Source organism: Protopterus annectens, chromosome 1.part0 (genome assembly GCF_019279795.1).
Source record: "Protopterus annectens isolate FY-2018-M chromosome 1.part0, PAN1.0, whole genome shotgun sequence".
In the NCBI taxonomy this organism is placed as follows: Eukaryota; Metazoa; Chordata; order Ceratodontiformes; family Protopteridae; genus Protopterus; species Protopterus annectens.
The window spans coordinates 551,744,935-551,767,227 of NC_056725.1; the positions used below are offsets into that span (position 1 = coordinate 551,744,935).

At 37.1% G+C, this 22,293-nt stretch overlaps 1 protein-coding gene across 1 annotated transcript in view; it reads right to left on the bottom strand.

Annotated features, from left to right (window-relative positions):
* Positions 1–22,293, bottom strand: part of PTPN14 (protein tyrosine phosphatase non-receptor type 14) — a 1,716,286-nt gene that overhangs the window by 252,760 nt on the left and 1,441,233 nt on the right. Inside the window, exon 12 of the mRNA XM_044061300.1 lies at positions 17,511–17,593. Within this exon, the coding sequence (XP_043917235.1) occupies positions 17,511–17,593 (83 nt within the window). The remainder of the gene's footprint in view (positions 1–17,510; positions 17,594–22,293) is intronic.

A 22,293-nucleotide genomic window follows, 5' to 3' on the forward strand; every position in this document is an offset into this window, starting at 1 on the left:
TAATGGCTCTGCTGGACAGAGGCACAGGGAAATAATCTAAGGGGGTGGCGAAAGCCAACACAATCTGGCTAGGCTTATAAATGCCCTTGGGCAGATAGCCTAGTACTTACCTATGAACCTATGATATGATAACAGTAGTTTGAGTTTATTATTAAAATAGATGAAAATTTGCAGTTGCATCTACCTTTTTAAATGTCTGTCTGATACTACATTGGCTTGTTTCTAGAAATGTGAAAACAGGAAGATATATACATAGTGAATGCTGTGACCAAGAAATTAAAATCAAGAGCACAGAATATTCTTGTATTACATTTACTACGTTACAGGATATCAAAACATTCATACATGTTTCATGTAAATAAGTAAACATTCCTTACCAAAAAACTGATTTATTCCTTCATGATTATCTGATGCAGGGAATTACTGAATACAAAAGATATGAATATTTATCAGCACCCAATCCACTTATTCCTCTAATATGTGGAATTCCTAAGTTGCATGAAACATAGAAAAACACCTTTTAGACTGAGTGTGGTGGCACAAAATTCAAAAACTCAGCCTTTAGCAGTTTTTGTAGATAGGATTCTAAAACCTGTATTTCACAAATCAACACATATGTTAAGGGACTTGTGGGAATCTGAGTAGATGGGCAACTATGGGATCTTAATTTAATTTTTGTAACAACAGACATTGATTTGTTTATCTGCATTCCCAAGTTGGAAGGCACTGATTTTTTTCCAACTTCTCTTTTGTCCTATCAACGTTTAATTTCCAAAGATATATTGGAAATTATGGATTTTATGAACATTTTTCTTGACAACAATTTCATTTATTTTGACTGAGAAGTGTATAAGCAAGTGAGAGGTGCAGAGATGGGGCTTCTTGTGCCCCCATTTACTCTAATTTGGTTATGTATGGTTGGAAAACGTTACATGTGCTTAACTGTGAATTTTTTAGTACTGGAAACTATATCTTTGGTACCTGGATGATATTTCTATTATTTAGACAGGATATGAGCAGTTGCTTAATAAGTTTATTGAATATCTTAATCACACTACTAAGTTTTTGAAATTTACTCATACAGTTTCTTTTGATTCGGTTAATTTCCTTGATATAACCATTAATTACTGGATTTGCATCTACAATCTATAGAAAGTCAACTTTTAGTAATGGTTATCTACATTTTCACATTTTCTTCCTTTTTCCACAAAAGAAAATTTTAGTTAAACGTCAATCGACTAGATTAGCCAGGATGATATTGGACAGACATTTTGTATATAGAGTTTGAATTTTTCCTTGATAAGTTTAAATTTGAATTTGAATTTTTCCTTGATATGTATAGAGTTTATCTTGTGAAATTACTTGAACTATGATGACAAGTATTATTAGCATGGGGGCATCAATATATGCTGTTATTAGACTCCAACTTAAATATTTCACAAACAAGCATGAATTTTAATAGTAATGGCAACACTGCTGTGATTAATAATCAAGGATTTGAGAGTGCTATAGTTACACAATATAACAGTGTGGCAGGTCAACTTAAATCCACTGTTAAAAACAATTGTAATATTTTGAAACTGAATCCTATTGTATTTAAAATTCTTGGTGAATGGCTGCGATTTTTTATAAAACCGCCAAGAACTTAAAAAAGTATACAAGAGCTGTCATAGCAGGATGTTAACATGAAATTATCCCATAAATCAAGTAAATGTGGTTTCTGTAAGCAGAGTAAATTTATGTTAGAGGGTAGCTGCATAACTATTATTTCCCCTTTTGGTGAAAAAGACAAAAATACTCCCAAAGTTAATTTTGTAAAATTAAATTGTGGTATGACAATGGTCATGTATTTGGATAAGTGTGCCTCCTGTCCTACATTTTATGTGGGCAAAACATATCACACATTAAGAGAAAAAATGTATGAACATTACTATGATATTCAAACTAAGAACATAAATAACGGTTTACACAAATGCTCTGTTGAATGTGACATATTTCAAGTATTTCATTTTGGTACTGACAGAGTTGTTACCACCCCTAAGAGTGATACCTGGGAGACTATATTGAAATTTAAGGAAGTACTTTGGCAGTTTAAATTAAATGCCACAGTCCATCCTGGTTTAAATAAAACTATATCTGCATTACCTGTTCTTAAACTGAGGGCAGCTAAGTTATGTCTCTTATTTATTTCATTTTATTTTATATATTTAAGTATGTTTCTTATATTAAAAATACATTTTATGCATATTATAAAAAAAATGGTATGAATGAATTGTTTGTGTTAATGTACCTTTTGACTTTAAGAACCGATTGCCTTTCTATGATGTCACTGATTTATGGTCTTATAAATATTGTGATACTATGTCAATATTTAATTTCTGAGGAGGTGTATGTGTTGTGTAGATGAAAGCAACAATTACAAATCATACTGCTAAACTGAGATCTTTGTGTTGATTTTTTATGTTGCATGACAGTTGCTGGTTTTAGTTTTACATCCATTACTTGTTGAGGATTCTTGTGCACTTGTAAGCTTCGGTGGATTTTTTCTCAGTTATTAGTGTTCATGACAGCACTTTTCTTCTCATTTAAAATAAAGAACAAGCCTGTTTATTATACACACACTCAGTGCATGGAACCAGCAACACACTGCTAACACTGGAGTTTCTAAAATGTAATTTGAGGTCCATTTAAATAAAAAAAAAACAGATGCTGACTTCTGGTACAGTGCCCAGGAGGCAACAATTTCTATATTTAGCTTCTATGCCAAAGGTCATTAAACAGGGGAAATTATTAGTTTTTAACTTGGAAAAGAAGGGACAATAGCAGCTGTACACTAACTTCAAAAAGAAAGAACATTAACAAAAAAGAGAAAAAAGATGATGCTTTTTCCAAAGACCAAGGGTTGGCTTTCAGTGCATCCAGCAGTTGAGCTAAAATGAGTCAACTAAGAAAGCACAGGCACCAGAAGGTAAAATAGAACTTATAATGAAATGATGCTGACCTATATAAAATCAGATAAGGGTTGAAGAAACAACGCTGATATAGTACAGTATTAAACAAAAAGTGAGAGTAAAACAAAAATAAAACATGCAGTTATGGAAGCAAAAGAATAACTGAGACGGAAGACAAAGCTAGGAGAAACAATTTGTACTTTACAGGTTTCTTGAAAAATTCCAAAGGGGGAAAACTTTTTAAACCTTATGAGTTATCTCCTCTAGAAAATGACTAGCCTCTGTCTATAAGACATACAGTTGGAAAAGGCATATTGTGGACATATACTTGGGATGTGAAATTGAGAAAACAGGCTAGACATACATTAGTTAAAGTTCATTTTTATCAATTGAAGACGTAAATACTGACAAAACTGTGGCAGCTTGGTAAACTTTTGAAATTAGGAGAAACCCAGGTGTTTGTGGACAATTCTTTTTCTGCTGTGAAATGACAGAGAATACATTAATTTATTCTGATTACAAACTGCAGCAGAGAGAAATGACTAAAAAGCAGCCTTTGGTAACATTTGCTATCTGGACAGGTTGCACAGATGGTGCTAAAACAGACTAAAACATGTCAGCGGAAAAAGGTTCTACAAGGAATTATGCACAAGAAATGACAAAATGTCAATCAGTTTGCAGAAAGGAATCTCAACAGCACAACCCAGGAAAGAAAGCCACTGAATCATTTCCTTTTGCTTAAAAGGAAAATGGTGTACAGAGAAAAAATTGTTTGGCAAAAAAGATGGGAGAAGTCAGAGTCAAACTTAAATATTTCACAAACAAGCATGAATTTTAATAGTAATGGCAACACTGCTGTGATTAATAATCAAGGATTTGAGAGTGCTATAGTTACAAAATATAATAGTGTGGCAGGTCAACTTAAATCCACTGTTATAAACAATTGTAACATTTTGAAATTGAATCCTATTGTATTTAAAATTCTCGGTGAATGGCTGCGATTTTTTATAAAACTGCCAAGAACTTAAAAAAGTATACAAGAGCTGTCATAGCAGGATGTTAACATGAAATTATCCCATAAATCAAGTAAATGTGGTTTCTGTAAGCAGAGTAAACTTATGTTAGAGGGTAGCTGCATAACTATTATTTCCCCTTTTGGTGAAAAAGAAAAAAATACTCCCAAAGTTAATTTTGTAAAATGAAATTTTGGTATGACAATGGTCATGTATTTGGATAAGTGTGCCTCCTGTCCTACATTTTATGTGGGCAAAACATATCACACATTAAGAGAAAAAATGTATGAACATTACTATGATATTCAAACTAAGAACATAAATAACAGTTTACACAAATGCTCTGTTGAATGTGACATCTTTCAAGTATTTCATTTTGGTACTGACAGAGTTGTTACCACCCCTAGGAGTGATACCTGGGAGACTATATTGAAATTTAAGGAAGTACTTTGGCAGTTTAAATTAAATGCCACAGTCCATCCTGGTTTAAATAAAACTATATCTGCATTACCTGTTCTTAAACTGAGGGCAGCTAAGTTATGTCTCTTATTTATTTAATTTTATTTTATATATTTAAGTATGTTTCTTATATTAAAAATACATTTTATACATATTATAAAAAAAATGGTATGAATGAATTGTTTGTGTTAATGTACCTTTTGACTTTAAGAACCGATTGCCTTTCTATGATGTCACTGATTTATGGTCTTATAAATATTGTGATACTATGTCAATATTTAATTTCTGAGGAGGTGTATGTGTTGTGTAGATGAAAGCAACAATTACAAATCATACTGCTAAACTGAGATCTTTGTGTTGAGTTTTTATGTTGCATGACAGTTGCTGGTTTTAGTTTTACATCCATTACTTGTTGAGGATTCTTGTGCACTTGTAAGCTTCGGTGGATTTTTTCTCAGTTATTAGTGTTCATGACATCATTTTTCTTCTCACTTAAAATAAAGAACAAGCCTGTTTATTATACACACACTCAGTGCATGGAACCAGCAACACACTGCTAACACTGGAGTTTCTAAAATGTAATTTGAGGTCCATTTAAATAAAAAAAAAACAGATGCTGACTTCTGGTACAGTGCCCAGGAGGCAACAATTTCTATATTTAGCTTCTATGCCAAAGGTCATTAAACAGGGGAAATTATTAGTTTTTAACATGGAAAAGAAGGGAAAATAGCAGCTGTACACTAACTTCAAAAAGAAAGAACATTAACAAAAAAGAGAAAAAAGATGATGCTTTTTCCAAAGACCAAGGGTTGGCTTTCAGTGCATCCAGCAGTTGAGCTAAAATGAGTCAACTAAGAAAGCACAGGCACCAGAAGGTAAAATAGAACCTATAATGAAATTATGCTGACCTATATAAAATCAGATAAGGGTTGAAGAAACAACGCTGATATAGTACAGTATTAAACAAAAAGTGAGAGTAAAACAAAAATAAAACATGCAGTTATGGAAGCAAAAGAATAACTGAGACGGAAGACAAAGCTAGGAGAAACAAGTTGTACTTTACAGGTTTCTTGAAAAATTCCAAAGGGGGAAAACTTTTTAAACCTTATGAGTTATCTCCTCTAGAAAATGACTAGCCTCTGTCTATAAGACATACAGTTGGAAAAGGCATATTGTGGACATATACTTGGGGATGTGAAATTGAGAAAACAGGCTAGACATACATTAGTTAAAGTACATTTTTATCAGCTGAAGACGTAAATACTGACAAAACTGTGGCAGCTTGGTAAACTTTTGAAATTAGGAGAAACCCAGGTGTTTGTGGACAATTCTTTTTCTGCTGTGAAATGACAGAGAATACATTAATTTATTCTGATTACAAACTGCAGCAGAGAGAAATTACTAAAAAGAAGCCTTTGGTAACATTTGCTATCTGGGCAGGTTGCACAGATGGTGCTAAAACAGACTAAAACGTGTCAGCGGAAGAAGGTTCTATAAGGAATTATGCACAAGAAATGACAAAATGTCAATCAGTCTGCAGAAAGGAATCTCAACAGCACAACCCAGGAAAGGAAGCCACTGAATCATTTCCTTTTGCTTAAAAGGAAAATGGTGTACAGAGAAAAAATTGTTTGGCAAAAAAGATGGGAGAAGTCAGAGTCAAAAATTGTTGTTACCGTAGCTGGAGTTAAGAGCCATAAGATTAAAAACAAGCCTCAGAAAGAAAAGGAAATTATAAAGGATTAAATTGGACTAATGGAAAAGATGTGTGTGCATGTTTATTCTGAAAAAAACATTTCCTCTGGGAATAAATTTATTTATTTTTATTTATTTGCAGTTTAATCGGGAAAGTCCATTGGGCCTAGAAGAACCCATTTTCAATGGAGGCCCAGGAGAAAAGCTCCACGATTCAGTATTTACAAAAATATATTTTAAAATTCTTAACTACAATGTTTACAATAATAAAGAAACAAAACATTTTAAGTAGTCCATAAAAGAAAAACTTATTTTGAATTATGTAATTCAGTAACCAAAAAGCTATGAGGAAATTTGTAGAGATAGAGAGACAGAGACATTTTTGAGAAAAATTTGGATCAAGAAGAGGAAATTTATAGAGAGAGATACATTTTTGAGAAAATAAAGTGGAGAAAAAAATTGGATCAAGAAGAGGTTATTAGGATGTTTTTGAGATAGGAGGAGGCCTAGGGATGACTTAGATATAGAGGGTAGTGAAAGGGTAGATGTATCAGGAGAGGTGAGAGCAGGAGCATTCCCAGAAGGAGGAGAGATGAGAGTGAAGTAAGATTTTAAAGTTAGAGTGATTATGGGTAGTTCTGATGTGAGGGGGAAGTGAATTCCATGACCTGGCCAGGGAGAAAGATAGTAAAAGTTGTCCTGTGGTATGTTTGGGTTTGTAAAGTTCTAGGAGATTTTGATTATTAGATATGAGAGTTCTGTGAGGCTGATGCATTTTTAGGGTAAAAGACAGGGAAGGGTAGTTAGAGGGTTTAAATATGAGCTTATATGCTGTTGTTAGCTGAATAAATATCAAATAGTTAGGGAGTTCCAACCAACTGAGTGAATGGAGTGAGTTGCAGTGGTGAGTTGAGGATATGGATCCTGCGGCGAACTTTGATATTTTATTACAGCAGAAAAGATAGTTTAGATTTAAGGGCTGATTGAAGATTGGTAAGGAGTGGGGCTCCATATAGGAGAGAGGGAATGAGGTAAGTGGTAGATAGGAGTTGTTTGGATGAGGGAGTAAGGTATCAACTATGAAGGTAAAGCATTCCGAGCTTTTGATGTTTTTTTTTAATATTTGTTTGTAGATTTATATCAAATTTTAATTTATCATTGATAATGACACCCAGCAGCTTTGCATAGGCAACTATTTCAACAGAGGTCTTATTTTGGCTAAATACAGAGAAGGATGCTTTGTCAATGCTGGTGTTTCTAGAGGGGGTGAAAATCATAATTTTGGATTTTGAGGCATTGAGTGCTAAATGATTTCCTAACATTGAAGACATGGTTCAGGAGAAGGTTGCTTGAGTTAAACTTAGCAATAAATATTTATTTAAGAAAAAAGAGAAACCACAAATATAGGATTACTCATCTTATCAGTCAATCTGTAAAAAGGCCTTTTGCAGAGGAACACTATTACCTTTTCCAACCTGATATCAAAACATAATTTGGCATTTTCCTGAGCACAAGAGTACAGGTGCATACCGTGACATCAAATACCAGTACTAGGGGGCCATCTTATCTCCTACAATCCCTAGACTGATCCCAAGACTCAAAGTGAGAACATCGGAAAGATAAGAACAAAACGTATAAAAATAGTGATACAGGAAAATCCATTCACAGTAGCAAATGGGAAATCTCTCTGGTCACAGCAGAGAGAGAGGCTATTAAATACACTTGCAGAGGATCTTCAAACAGATTAGTTGATATGGTAAGCATTTGTACATTTTGATAGCACTCTGTAAAGAATCCCAAAGATACAAACAGGAACATTTCTGAAGAAGGTAGGAGCCAGAGTAAAATCTCAGGAGGTCTCATCCTGAAGCACTGAAGTGTCAAAGAAAAAACTCCAATAGACACCAAGGAAGCTGGAAAGTTTGTGAAAGGTAGAAAATGATGACCAAATGTCCACAATACCAATGTCCATAATGGATACATTCTTCATACAGGTACTGGAAAGAGCCACACCACTAGTGGCATGTACTTCAACAGCACTGGTTAGCAGGTGATCATCTGCAGGGTAGCAAAAATGAAACAGACAAAAAAACTCAAGGAAAGGGTTTACTTAGTCATAGCCAGTGTCTTTAACATGCTGCAAAGGAGATAAACAACTGGCCTATTTTCCTGAACTCAAGTATCACCTGCAAGTAAAATATAAACGTGTGAAAAATGTGAAGTATATTACAATACTAAAGGACCAGGAGACACCTCTAGTTGTGCCTAACTGGAATACACAAATGGGCACAGGCAATACATTTTGACAAAACTAGATGCAATTAGGTCCGTACCTTCTGTATTACTGTATAAAACTGAAAACAGAAAAAATGAAAAGATATACCTATCTAGAGACTTAGGTGAATGGACTGATAACACCCTTGGTTTCTATCATCATATTGATAATAAGGTAAATGACTGCAACAGAATCATTAGCTGTATAAAGACATTTATGAAATCAAGAAAGGGTGAAGCTATGAACATTGTTTACATTCATGTAATCAGACCCAAAACAGGATGTGATATACAGTAAATTGTCCTCTTGTAGTAAATTCCAGAAATTAAGACTAATAGAGAAGTTCTCTAAGGTGATTAGTAATATAGAAAATCTGCCATTAGCAAGAAGGGCCTTCTCTACTGGATCTGTTCTCTTTAGCTGGGTGACATGATTTTAGTATTCTTATGTATACAAGATCTCTTTCTATGGGAATGTTTGGGAGTTAAAAAAGACAAAATGTTGATAAAGTTAAACAACTGAGAACATTCAGTAAGCATAGAGAACAATAAATTGGCTGCATGGAAGAGCAGTAGGGAGCTGGAACTGTCTCCTTGGTGAAATAAGGAATGGTAAAGGTGACAGAATTTATAAAAAGCTTTGAATGAATTCCATAGATACATTTGTTATAAGGCTTAGACAGGCAAAAGAGGCTTGCTTAATATGCCTAAATATCATACTGTAGTATATTGTACACATAAAGATTGTGGAGGACTTTCTTATTTCCCTTTTGGAATCTTTCCTTGATAAAAAGGGAGATGAACTGATGGGTTAAAGAGAAGGTCTGAAACCGTTCTTGGAAAGAGAAACTGGTTACACCTAAGGGAAGCATGATCTTTGTAAAATGTCAGATAAGTTTCCCTATGAACAACAACCAGCTATTCTGGGATCTTATGGACAGAAGTAATAACTACCAAGAAGAGCATCTTTCAAGACAAACACCCAAATCAACTGATCCAGCAGGCTGGACCAGAACATCAATCAAGAAGTTTTGAGGAGGAGAGGGATACTTCAGAGGCAGGTGATGTACATAAATCAGTTAAGGAGCTGCTTGATAAGTCAGTGCCAGGTCACATTTCTGCCATCTTCAAGGCTGTGATGCACTTTGTGAAATATATAAGACCCAAATCAAACTGTTATATATTAGCAACAGGAGTCTCAAACAAAGTAAGGAACATTTACATACACCATTTGCCTGAAGCAAAATAAAATTAAACTTTTATTAAAAACTCTGGTGATTCAGCTGTCCAGCCATCAAGTAACCAAAACTATTCAAGTACATCAATTCTTTATACAACAGTCTGAAAATAATTAGTAATTGGTGTCAACCAACTTCTTAAAGTGACAGAGTCATAATAATAAAATGTATCACATATAAGCAACTAACACCAAACTTTCATCAACAACAACCAAAATTCATCAGAAATTCAAAAAAAAAAAAAAAAACTTCTGGAAATCAATAATCATTGCTCAGTCCTGGAAAATCAACCCAGCCCATCCCATTCCCAACCAATAACTCCCAAAGAATTGCTTCACAGTTTAACTTGCATTTTATAAGTACAGTAACCTCCCTCATATAAAACAAAACTATAAATCCAGCCATCACACTCCAATCATTGAAGCCACAACAGACCTTCACACTCACTCCAGTGACAACATCTACAATTAAAAACACCTGCACACCCTTAAGACAACAACCACTGGTTCCAACCAACTTATATCTGCATACCTCAAACTTGCTGAAGATAGCCTTGCATATCCTGTCTCGAGTCTAATAAATAGATATATCAAAGAAAAATATTTCCCACCTAATGGAAAAAAAATCCTATATAATACCTCTTTTCCTAAAGGCGTCTCATCAACCAACCTCACAAACCAAAGACCAATTGCCATTCTCTCACCTTTAACTAGAATCTTAGAAAGATGTATTCACTCTCAACTCACTACATATATTACTTCCCATAACCTCCACTCTTCCACACAGCATGGTTTCAGACCCAATCACAGTACAACCACTGGCCTTCTATGGTTCACAGACATAATAAATCACAAAAGAAATTCAGGTCTTCTAACCTTAGTCATACTTCTGGATCTATCCAAAGCATTCAACACTTTTATCAACAAATTATCCTAACTAAACTCTCTTCCTGTGGGGTATCACTCTTTTCACTTGATTGGTTTCTTAGTTACTTCAGAAATAGGTCCCAATCATACCTCTCAACCTTTTAGCACAAGAAATCTGGACAAAGCCTAAAATAATAAGGGGTTCAAAGTACAAAAATAGGGACAGATTTTAAATATTGCTCTTGTAACCTTAGGAAGTTGCTAGAATAACACAATTTGTGTTAGTATACATTTTTTTTATGAATATGAAGTCTGAAACTCAAATGAATTCCATTATTTAGTGACTTCAATCCTCAGTGATTTACCAGAAAACCACAAATTTTATGAGGAACAGAAAAAAATTATAAGGCAGAAATCAGAACATTCTGCGAAAATCTGGATAGTTGAGAGGTATGGTCCCAATCAGTGAAAATTTATTTATTTATTTAACATTTGTTTACTAGGAAAGTCCAACTTGGAACAAAGCAAATTTTCAATGGAGGCCTGGAGAGAACGCTCCAGATACATGTCTTTGTAACATGGGAGGAAACCGTAGCACCCAGAGGAAACCCACACAAATGCAGGGAGGACATGCAGACTCCTCACAGAAGGCACTCCAGCCGAGAATCAAACCTGAGAACCTCTTGCTGTTCAGTGACAACGTAACCGCTGCACCACTGTGCCATCCAAAATGAACTGTATACAGAGTATTTAACAAAGTGAGCCACTGAGTCACTACTGTAATGGCAAGATGATTTCTCATCTTTCCTTCCTCAACAAATCTAGAGTCCCACAAAGCTCCATCCTAAGACAACTACTGTTTAACTAATTTATTAATGACACCAAAATATGGTGTAGTGCAAAACACAAAAAACAACCATGAAAACAAAAAAACGCACTGACCAAGGGTTTCTATGGTTAAAAGTCTGCCTTTATTAAAATACATATAGAATATTGAGTGATTTTGCCCCAACAACCTGGGACTTCATCAGAACATGTAAAAACCCATCCCAACCAACTTAAATACCAGTACAACAACCATAATAGGTCAGTGAATTATCCACACATCACTGCCTCTCTCTAAGACTTGAACTAAATAATTCACTATCGTACACATAAGTAATTACAACCTTCAAACAGCTGGGAAAAATTCCCATCTCTTCACTGCATTATTCAACCTCACACTATGAAGAGGCCTCTGCAATCCACTGGCAAATCATTACTCCCCAAAACCTAACAAGGCAGGATACTCCCTGTATTCAAACTGCATTGCTAATAGCTGGAATACCGTCCCACTTCACTTAAAAACAGTCTGCAACCTGAAAGACTTTAAATGCCAACTGAAACAATACTTGACTGATGAATGGCTCTGCACCTGCACCATCCCTGGTTAAACTGGTTCTGATACAGTTATATGAATTTGTGCCACAAAACCTAATGTACTATTATCACAATTATTCCCTCCTCCTTCCTTTCTTTGGGCTGCTCTAATACTTTAATCTTTCCATGTCTAAGATTTTTAACAAGTCTTATTGTAAAAAATATATTCTTATGTAAAACCTGACAATCTATGCATATTGATGACACTGTACTGCTTATACCTTGCTGTATTAAAGTAATATTCATATACAACTCACATCACTGTTATTTGTAACGGAAACTGTAAAGGATGTATCTGATGTCAAGGATGTTTGAACAATGGAACTGTTTTCCCCCTGGGTCTCTGGTAAAACAAAGGGCACTGTTCAGTCAGACTTCCCTGGTAAACAAATGCCAAAAAATAAAATAAACAACAAAAAAAGTGCTCCATTGTTGATAAGTCTGACATTTCAACAACTATTGTTTATGACTATATCTAAGATGAACAATGTGCTATAACAAATCCATGAACTTCAATCTACTATGTGTTTAACCTATAAAATGCCAAGCCACTGGGTTTGTTACATTACCTTTTCTAAATCACTCAGATGTTCTAAGATTCTTCTAACTGGCCTTTTTTTTCTGTCAAGCCAACATATGTTTTTGAGCAGGTACATATAAAACAACTTTAGATTCACATGACAAACTCTGGTATGTCTGAAGCATGTTTCCATTCAACATATATTTGTGTCTGGGCAATGGCAAGGCACATGCTCCATAATGCGCATGTGGTCTTTTTCCTTGTTGTTGCCGTCCTGACATAATTCTATGTATAAACTGACCATGTAGTAGTCTACTTGTTAAACTTACATCTTTTCTATAAATAAACATAGGGTGTAATAACTGTATGGACATTAACCTCTCTCAAACTTGAAGAATGAAGTGGTGTAAATGCTCTCTGTCCAGAGGAAGAACCCTTTCCTCATGGTAGAGTAAATCAGATGATTGGTAGGTTTTCTGGCAGCTAAATTCCAATGACACTTTGGTCTGGGAGAATCACAGGATCTATAAGAGAAGCTAAGCCTGAAGACAGAATGACTTAATGTCTCCAGGATGGGGGGATATGATTGACTTGCATTGTTGTACTGAGTAAGATATGTGTACTGCAAGAAATGCTGCCCTCCGTTCAAACAGGTTTATTTGTAATCCCCTTCATGGTGGCTTCACATGTTAATCATCCACTATGAGACTCTGCAGTGGGTTGGGATGACAGGAGGTCAACCTAACACCGAGACTGGTATGGGCTTTCCACCATTCTATAGGTCAGTGAAAGGGATGTGATCCTGCAAAATATCACTCTGGTCAGTGGAGCATCCTTAACTGTTGATGAACAGATAGAACTGTGTAAACAGAGGTTGCAATGAGGGCCAATAGGTGCAGAATGAGTTGTATTTCCATCTACATTTTTTTTTCCTTATGCTGTAAATTCCCGTGCTCTTTGTGGGAAGTAATGTCTAAAAATAAAGAGTATTCAATCGGCTCCATTAAATTAAATACTCTATGCTAAGGTGAGAGAAGACTTTTGCTAGTTTAACAGAGTCCATAGAGTTTATATAATGTAAGGGCCTAAACAAGGGTTGTTACTTGGGAGATTTTTGATGGGGCCAAAGCAGTGAATCAGTCAAATACAAAAAATAAGAAATCTTCACTCCTGCAAGGCCCTTTCCACCACAGCAAGGGCACTGGTAAACACTAAGAGTTCCAAGAAGACACTAAATGGCAGCACCTTGTACTGAAAGTGGTACCCACCAACAATGAATGGAATGAACTTTCCATAAGGCCCCAAAATGTTGATATGCCAAAATGTATCCATCATGTCCAGAAATAACATTTAGTTCCACAGTAATAGCAGGGAAATGACCTGCTGGAGAGTCACTCTCTTGAATATGACATTCTGAATATTGTCACAGAGGTTGCTGAGGCCCAGGATTGCACTGTATACCATGTTCCCTTTAGGATGAGAAAGAGGAGGGTGTAGAACCCCTTACTTTTTCCACAGGAGGAACAGGTTATTTGGTTCTTATATGAAGTGTATTTAGGGCCTGTTCCTGGAGCTTCAAGGAGCCCACATGCTCTTGTATGTGGCTTTTGAATAATGACGATCAAAATCTAGCCATTTTAAACCAAATCCATACCAATGCAGTCTCCTCAGACATGGTCTTGAAGGGTTCTAATCATCCTTCCTGGGGTAAACTCAAGACAAATGGCCCACCAAAGGTAGTCCTGAGCAGTAACTACAATTGTTGTATCATCCTACGATTTTTGTCCTTGGGAGGCTTGCCAAGTGTAGTTTAAGGGACGAGAGGAGAATCACTACACACGTGATTACTGTCCTCATTCTGTGAAGACTCTACACAGCAGGCAATGCCTGTTTCTGCTACTGAAGTTTTCAATGAGGTTGTGAGAAACCTGAAAAAGAATACTTTCTCTCCACCAGGGACATCCATTATATGTTTGCCTTTCAGTATACCACAACTGGATGAGCCCAATTACATGACTGGATAACCCACAATGATTTTCATAACTTACTCCGAGACTTTGTAACCCTGGGCTTAGTTACACTACATAATGTGTCCCGGAAGGAGATGCCCTGTATGGGGGACAGGGGTCCCCACCATGTAAAAATCTTTTTATTGAGTGTCCATTTAACTGTCCTCACCTAATCTTGATTCAGTTCTGAGTGGCTTAGACAGATGAACCATACTGAGGCATCTAGAACAGACTACCTCAGAATAGTCTTGAAGGAAGACAGCCAAAAACATTACAAATGCTGCTAATCTACACTTAACAGCAGAGTCAAAATTATGAAGTGACTTACAAAACCATAACAAGTCTTTTCTAGAAACTCCTTGAAGCATTAGCAGAGAGTTCTGCCTGATTTCCTAAAGCCTAATTACAAAGAAGGACAGGAGTTGAGACAGATGGCACAGGCAGTTCAGGGCTCAAAACCCAAAGTGAAGGAGAACATTGTCTTGCCAACGCTGTCTAGAACTGTAGACTTCTTATGCAGTGGCAAGGTAGAAAGGCACTGTGGTCTTTGAGGCCTATGTTTAATTGCAGAAGTTGCACAGGAATCTACCCCAAGATACTTTGTCTTGTTTCCACTATACCCAGCCAGATACTTTAACGAGGGCATGCTCCTTCCTCAGGAGGAAAAGAGTCTTATTGCTTCTAGGTTATAAACAGGACATCTCGGAGGAGAGGAGTTACTGGGGGTATGACTAAAAGTTCTTCATCATTTCTTCAAATAATGTTTCAGCTTTTTCTGGTGAAAAGGCAAATATGGTAAAGGCTAGTCCACACAGAGTCTTAGAAGCCTGATCATCTCTCCACAGGAGAGGACTGCTACCAGGAAGGAAAGTTTTATTATTCTTGCTTATCTCTTAAACAAAGATATTAGTGCTTTCAGAATTGCACTCTCACAGGGATTCTGAAGGGCTTGTCTTACCATTGGGTCTAGCACAGCGTGGTCTCTATTCACCTGACATGGCTGGTAAGCAGTAAATGAGGAGTTGATGCTCGTTGTCAGAGGAAGGCCCTCCACCAGAGTGAGGGTAAGTATACACCAAAGACAGTGCCAGTTCATGAGAGGTCTGCAAGGAGTCCTGCACTAGCATCAAATTGTATTCTCCAAACATTATACTCCCACACCTCTGTGGACATATTCCACGAGCAATGAATGGTCCTTAAGTGTCTAAAGTTATATGATTGCTTGCAGCCTGCTGTGTATGAGAAGAGCATAAACAGTCTGCTAAGCTCTTACCAATGAGCAATCGGCTTCTAATATGGGACTCATTGTATCACTCCACGTAAGCAGAATGGTAATGATGCTGTTCCAGACGCTGGAATGTGACTAATCTTTTAGAATGACTCCTCAGGGATACCTCTCTTACCATCTTCAGTTTTATTAGCCAATCAAAGGATTGAAAGCTCATTTTATGCTTGCCAAGTAAGAATACACAACATGCAAAAGTGTGTAGGCTCAGTGAACGACAAACTTCACTAGAAGTGACTTTGGCCAGTACTTGGACTCCTGATCCCTTAGCATCTTTCTATAGTTTGATTCTTTCATGGGATCACATAGGGAAATTATTTCCTGCCAGTCCGCATGTTGGTCACCCTCCAGTACTGCTATCTTATGAGTACTGAAGTAGGCCTAATGCTTCTCATATCTTTTTCTTCAAGTGGTCAGACTTGAAGCACTGACACCTGTGCCAAGCTAGGTCATTTGGACCTAGGCAATTCCCAGAGTGGCATTCCCTAACCAGAAGTTGATAATCAATCAATCAATTAATAAATACATAGTGCTTTGAAACTGAGGACGAAAACAGTCTTCTGAAGTAAAAAGTCCTTCTGTAACTCTAGCATTACACTAGCTCCTTGCTACAGTTACAAACACAGATTCAAACTACAAACAACTAAATGTGAAGCAGCTGTGGTTTCTTATATGAATACCATTAATCCACTCATGCCTGATTGGCAATGCCTCTGAGGTGTCAGTTGTGGCTCCTAACCACTTGTACCTGTATAGTCTTCCTCTTCTTCCCAACGTAGCTAAAGTAAGACAACTATGAAATTCTTCACATTGTGCTCCTCCCAAAAGCAGAGAAGACAGCATTTTGCAAGTCCTGGATAGTGTTCTGGTGACTGATGATGCACTCAGAAGGTCTAGGTTTTATAAATATCAGATGCAGGAGTTATCCTATACCTTACATTAGGATCACGATCCAACATGTTTGAGTGGCACCAGGGAGTTAACAGCACAGTGCCCACTGATCCCAACATATGATGTTCAGACATGCAAGAATGGGAGACGCAAGGCAGTTACAGAATTCAAGAATTATGTGCCAAGACAGGATTTCAGAAGAGGAAACTGCAGCAGTGATCCATCAAAAGACCTTCAAGGCCTCACAAGGAATATTAACAAGCCAAACTGTCACAGTAGTCCTCATCTTAACATAGCCGGTATAATTTTCTGACTTGTACACCTGCCATCCCTATGATCATCTCCAAGGTTCATATTCCTATTTGCTTCCCACTTTAAGGAATTTACAGGCCAACAAACAGGTCTGTACACATCAGTACAAGGACAGTCTTTACATTTTCGGTTAGTTATGAATTATTACTAGAGCAGTTTAAAATGTGCAAAGGCTACACTCCGTCTCCCTATATCAAAGATGTTCTATCTTAAAAACCTTATCTTTTTGAGGAATTTTTCACTATCTAGGTCTGTCTTTCAGAATACATATTACCTGTTAAGATAACAGAGCAATTTGATTTGTGCAAATACCTTGTTTTCCGCCAGTTAAAACAAATGAACAGAAAGTATTAAATGAAGCAATTTTGGAGGGTAAACGTTTCTTTTCAGTTAGCTTTTTAGTAGCAGAAGCTGTAAGAAAGTAAACTATGGTGAGAGAAATTACATTGGAGAAACAGTATGTTAAGGCTCCAGCCTAATCTAAATCCTGCAGAAGCACATCTTGAAAATATCACAGTTAAGTCATATTAAAGTCACACTATGTATAAGATTACTTCATGTTTTTTACTTTGACTTACTCTGTGCACATCTTGTTCTGCTTGTAAAATTTTTGTTTTGCTGTAAACAAACGAGACAGGTATTTTGCCATTTCCATATCCTCCTGCAAACATTAGAATTTAATGTTAAAGTAAATAAAGTAAAAGTATTCTGCAGTGAAAAATACATCTTCACATATGGCTCTTTCAATTTTTTTGGTTAGTAAGCATTTGGGAGGCCCAAATATTAGTTACAGATATGTAAGTACTCACCATATCAACTGATTCTTTGTGAGTGCCCCCTGCAGACAGTAACTACTGTATCTTTACACTGAGAGACCTCAGCTGACAAGTCTTCAAAGATTCCCAGCTGATGCACTAAAGGTTATTCCCACCCCATCCCACCTTGTGCAACAAAGCGCAAAGAGACATCACTGCGACAGACCAGGTTACTTATCCTAGCAACACATTCCTTAGCTCTGATTCTCATGTAACACAAGTGAGCTGTATCTGAAAGACAAAACAAACTACACAAGGAATTAAAAGTATAAATGTGCACAGCTTAACAAAAAACATCAGTCCTGAGAGACAGATCATTTGTCAAAAAGAGGATGGGGTAGTTAGGATGGTTGCCTGGGGGGCTACAGCAAGGGAACCCATGCAAAGTGCAGTAATAGGGTGCTGCAGTTGCTTTGAATGTGGACGTTTCAGGCTATTTATCTATCCATTTATTTATTTGTTTGTTTGTAAGCCTTATGAATTACTTTGCAGGTAATTCCTCCTGCTCATGTTCTTCTTTTGATATTCCAGATGCAGATTTATGATTTCCTTAAATCTTCTGTCACCATTCTGCTTGCCTCTCTTGTTGTCAATCAATCTAAAAGTACCTCTCTTTATTACAGTTATAAAACTTTTTATGCATTGAGCTTTAATACATCTCATTTGACCAACGTTTTCACAACCTCCATTCTTATGGTGGCTCAATGAATGCCACAAAAATATAAGACCATTTTCATTGTTGATCTTGATAAACCTGTAGATTACACATGAGCAACTTTTGGAAAATGCATCAGCTTTTCAGTTTCCATTTAACTTCAACAAAACACTCTCATACTTATTGTTCATATCTCTGCTGTACCCACAGTTTTTGATATCAATACGTGCATAAAAACCTAAATTAATGTTATCCCCATTCATCAAAACTGCATCCATGTATTAACTGCAAAATATTCTATTTCTCTTAATAATGACCAAGTTCTGAGAATAATCACTGGTATTCATGAATAATTGTGTATGTTTTGAGCAAGGCCTACATGATTATAGCACATTAGCACAATGAGCAGCAACACTCATTGAATATGCATGCTGTTCAGTGCTTACATGATTCCAAGCACCATTTTATTTTTTTCTGTTGACAGCCATGAAATGGTGCTGGGAATATGAACACACAATGTGAAGAAATGTACTTGCCTGTAAGCAAACACAGTATGCAAGCACATGCGGACAGCTTACATGAAGTAAAGGTGAGTGACTTTTAAGAATATAGATGGAGGTGACTTGAAATTGGGTTAATTTACATGGAATACAATGTGAGCAGTGCAGGGATTATTATTAGGGGAGTGTAAATGGAACATAATGTACTAAGTTAATGTATTCAAACTGATGATGCCATAAAGAAACATTTTTCAGTAGAAAGACATCCATATTGATAGTAATAATAAATAATCCTGTTTCTATGTGTTTACTCATGTACATACCTTAAAAATGGACATGCTAACATTGTAAGAAAGTGGAGTAAATGTGATAATGATGATAACATGCCAAGTTGAGATAATAGTTACCAAGGATAGTAGTTAAATTAGGGGCCATTCACACACAGTGCAGTTACTGAATATGACATGTACCTACAGGGAAGATAACTGACTGTAGTGCTGTATCCTCCAATCCATCCTGTATAAACAACTCATGAGGCATACAGCAGCTGTGTCATTCGCAGCCATAAGGGACATGTTTTAATATCTGTCATTGGACAATATAGACGGGCGGGGTACATTGCATTGACATGTCTTAGACAAGCATATACATGTGCACCATAAACAGCAATATAATAGCAACCAAAATACACGAGTGACAAATGACAATGCAGATTTGCTGACACTGCAGTAGTTCAAGGTCTCAGTTTGTAAATGGAGTGCATCCAATAAAAGATTATACTGGGCATGCTCAGAAGACTGTAGAGTGAACACTGCCATAACAGCATGCAGACAACACAAACACAAATATTATTTATATTATAAATAAATCAATATTTTTACTAAAAAATTTGAAAATAATAACTTCAAGCAGTGTTGTTTTTGTAATGTCAATACATTCATACAATGTTTTCCTTGGCTGGAACTGAAAAGTAGGCTATAGCCCACTGACTATAAACATGCATGAATCATATGCGCCACAGTGGAAGTCTTAACAAAACTGTGAGACTCCATCTATGTGAAGTCATTACATTGTATGATGGTGTTGCACTTTGTATGAGATATGAGGGTTGGGGAAGTATCTCCCACTGTAATTGTTCACATTATAACATTTGTGGGTGTCATTCATGCATAACAGCTTTTGGACATGCAATGCTTACAGTCAGCCAATCTGGATTTTGAACACCTGATATGCAACCGCAGAAGTTACATGATACTGGTAAAAATGAATGTACAACTGTACTACTGGTGTTACAGGTGTGAGATATTTTGGCCTTTCAAGCCATGACATCATTTTATTGATGCAAGGGAGAGGTGTGCCTGTCATTTCTTTAAAATACTGTTGCTATATGCACAGTTCTCGCACAACATTGCCTGCTGCTATGTATACATCCGGAAAAGTACAGTTGTGTACACTTACCATAAATGTAGATGTTCGAGTGTATTCACTGTTGCAGTCATTACACTTGGGTTATCCTGCTGGCAGGCTACCCTCAGTCAGCCTGAATTCCAAAGTCTAGGTCCGGCGTCGGTTGCTGTCTCCTCTTCCCTGACGTCAGTGTGCCAGGGGTATAAAAGATGCAGCCGACGCCATTTTCTTCAGTTTTTCTTGCCCCAGATGTCAGGTGCCCCCAAAAGGGTAGGCTAAAAATATGCCAATAAAACATGCATGCACCAAAAAATATTATACCTTCATCTACAAACAAATACACCACATAGGTTGTATAGATTAGAGAAGTGCAGATAAGATCCAGCAAAGATATGGGGGATGGTGGGTGGGTAACCTGGACTGCAACAGTGAATACACTCGAACATCTACATTTATGGTAAGTGTACACAACTGTACTATGTTCTTCGTGTTTCACTGTTGCGGTCATTACACTTGGGTTGAATCCCAAAGCTATGGTTGGAAGGCTGGAGCTAAATAGCAGTAGAAGCAGCTATGAGGCCCTGCAGAACTGCAGTGGCAAAGCCTGCCCTGGATTTAGAGTAGAGTGGTAAATGATAGTGCTTTGTAAAGGTGTGCACTGAACTCCAGGTAGCAGCCTCTAAAATGTCTTTGGTTGGTACTCCCCTGAGGAAGGCTGCTGAAGTGGCTGCTGCTCTGGTTGAATGTGGCCTAATGGCCGTAGGCACTGGCTTGCCATGTTGTGAATAGCAGAAACGAATGCAGTGGCCTATCCACTTTGAAATAGTCTGCTTTGAGATAGCCTTTCCTTGTGATCCTGTAGCATATGCCACTAGTAGTTGCTCTGTATTTCTGAAAGCTTTGGTTCTGTTCAAGTAGAAGCGTAGCTGTCTGTGTATGTCCAAAGAATGCAGAATTTCTCCCCCTTATTCTGTGGGTTTGGATAAAAAGTAGGCAGATGAATAGTTTGGTTAAGGGCCACACTGGACACAGCCTTAGGCATAAATGTTGGGTTTGTCCTCAGAGAAACCCTGTCTGGATAAAAAATGATAAAAGGTTCCACAGCCATGAGTGCCTGCAGCTCTGAGACTTGTCTTGCAGAGGTTATTGCTAGGAGCAGAGCTGTTTTCCAAGATAAAAACTTTATATCAGCTGTTGCGGTTGGCTCAAAAGGAGGCAGGGTGAGTTTTTCCAAGACATAATTGAGGTCCCATGCAGGTATTGATAATCTCCTTGGAGGCCTTAAGTTTTTTGCTCCTCTGAGGTACTGCCTTAACAAAAGATGAGAAAAGATTGGTGGCTCTATATTGTAATGAGCTGAAATGGCAGAGGCATGAATTTTAATTGATGAAAAGGATAGGCCTTTGTCCAGCATCTCAGTTAAGTATTGCAATATCTGAAGAATATTTGGTACAGTTATGTCAGTTCCTTGTGCCTGGTTCCAAGCACAGAATCTCTTCCATTTTCCAGTGTAAGATTTTCTGGTACTAGGCCTTCTGGCCTCCAAAATGACATCCATCACAGCTTTAGTGAGAGGCGCATTTTGTATGACTGCATTATCCACCATGCTGCCAGATTTAAGGTCTTTAGTTGGCTGTGCAGTATCTGACTGTTTTGTTGGGATAGTAGATGAGGTATTTGAGGCAAGGTCCAAGCCGGGCCTTGAAACAAGTTCCTTAAGATTGGATAACAGTACTGGCGGGGCCAGTCTGGGGCAATCAGTATCATCTTTGGGTTCTCTTGTCTGACCTTTAGGAGTACCTTGGGGAGGAGAGGCAGTGGAGGAAAGGCATACACTGCTAAGCTTTTCCAGCTGAAAGATAGGGCATCCAATTTCCATGCTTGTCTGTGATAAGTCCTTGTGCAGAATCTTTTTAGTTGGTAGTTGTGAGGAGAGGCAAATAGATCTATATCCAGGCATCCCCATTTCCTTGTTATCATGTTG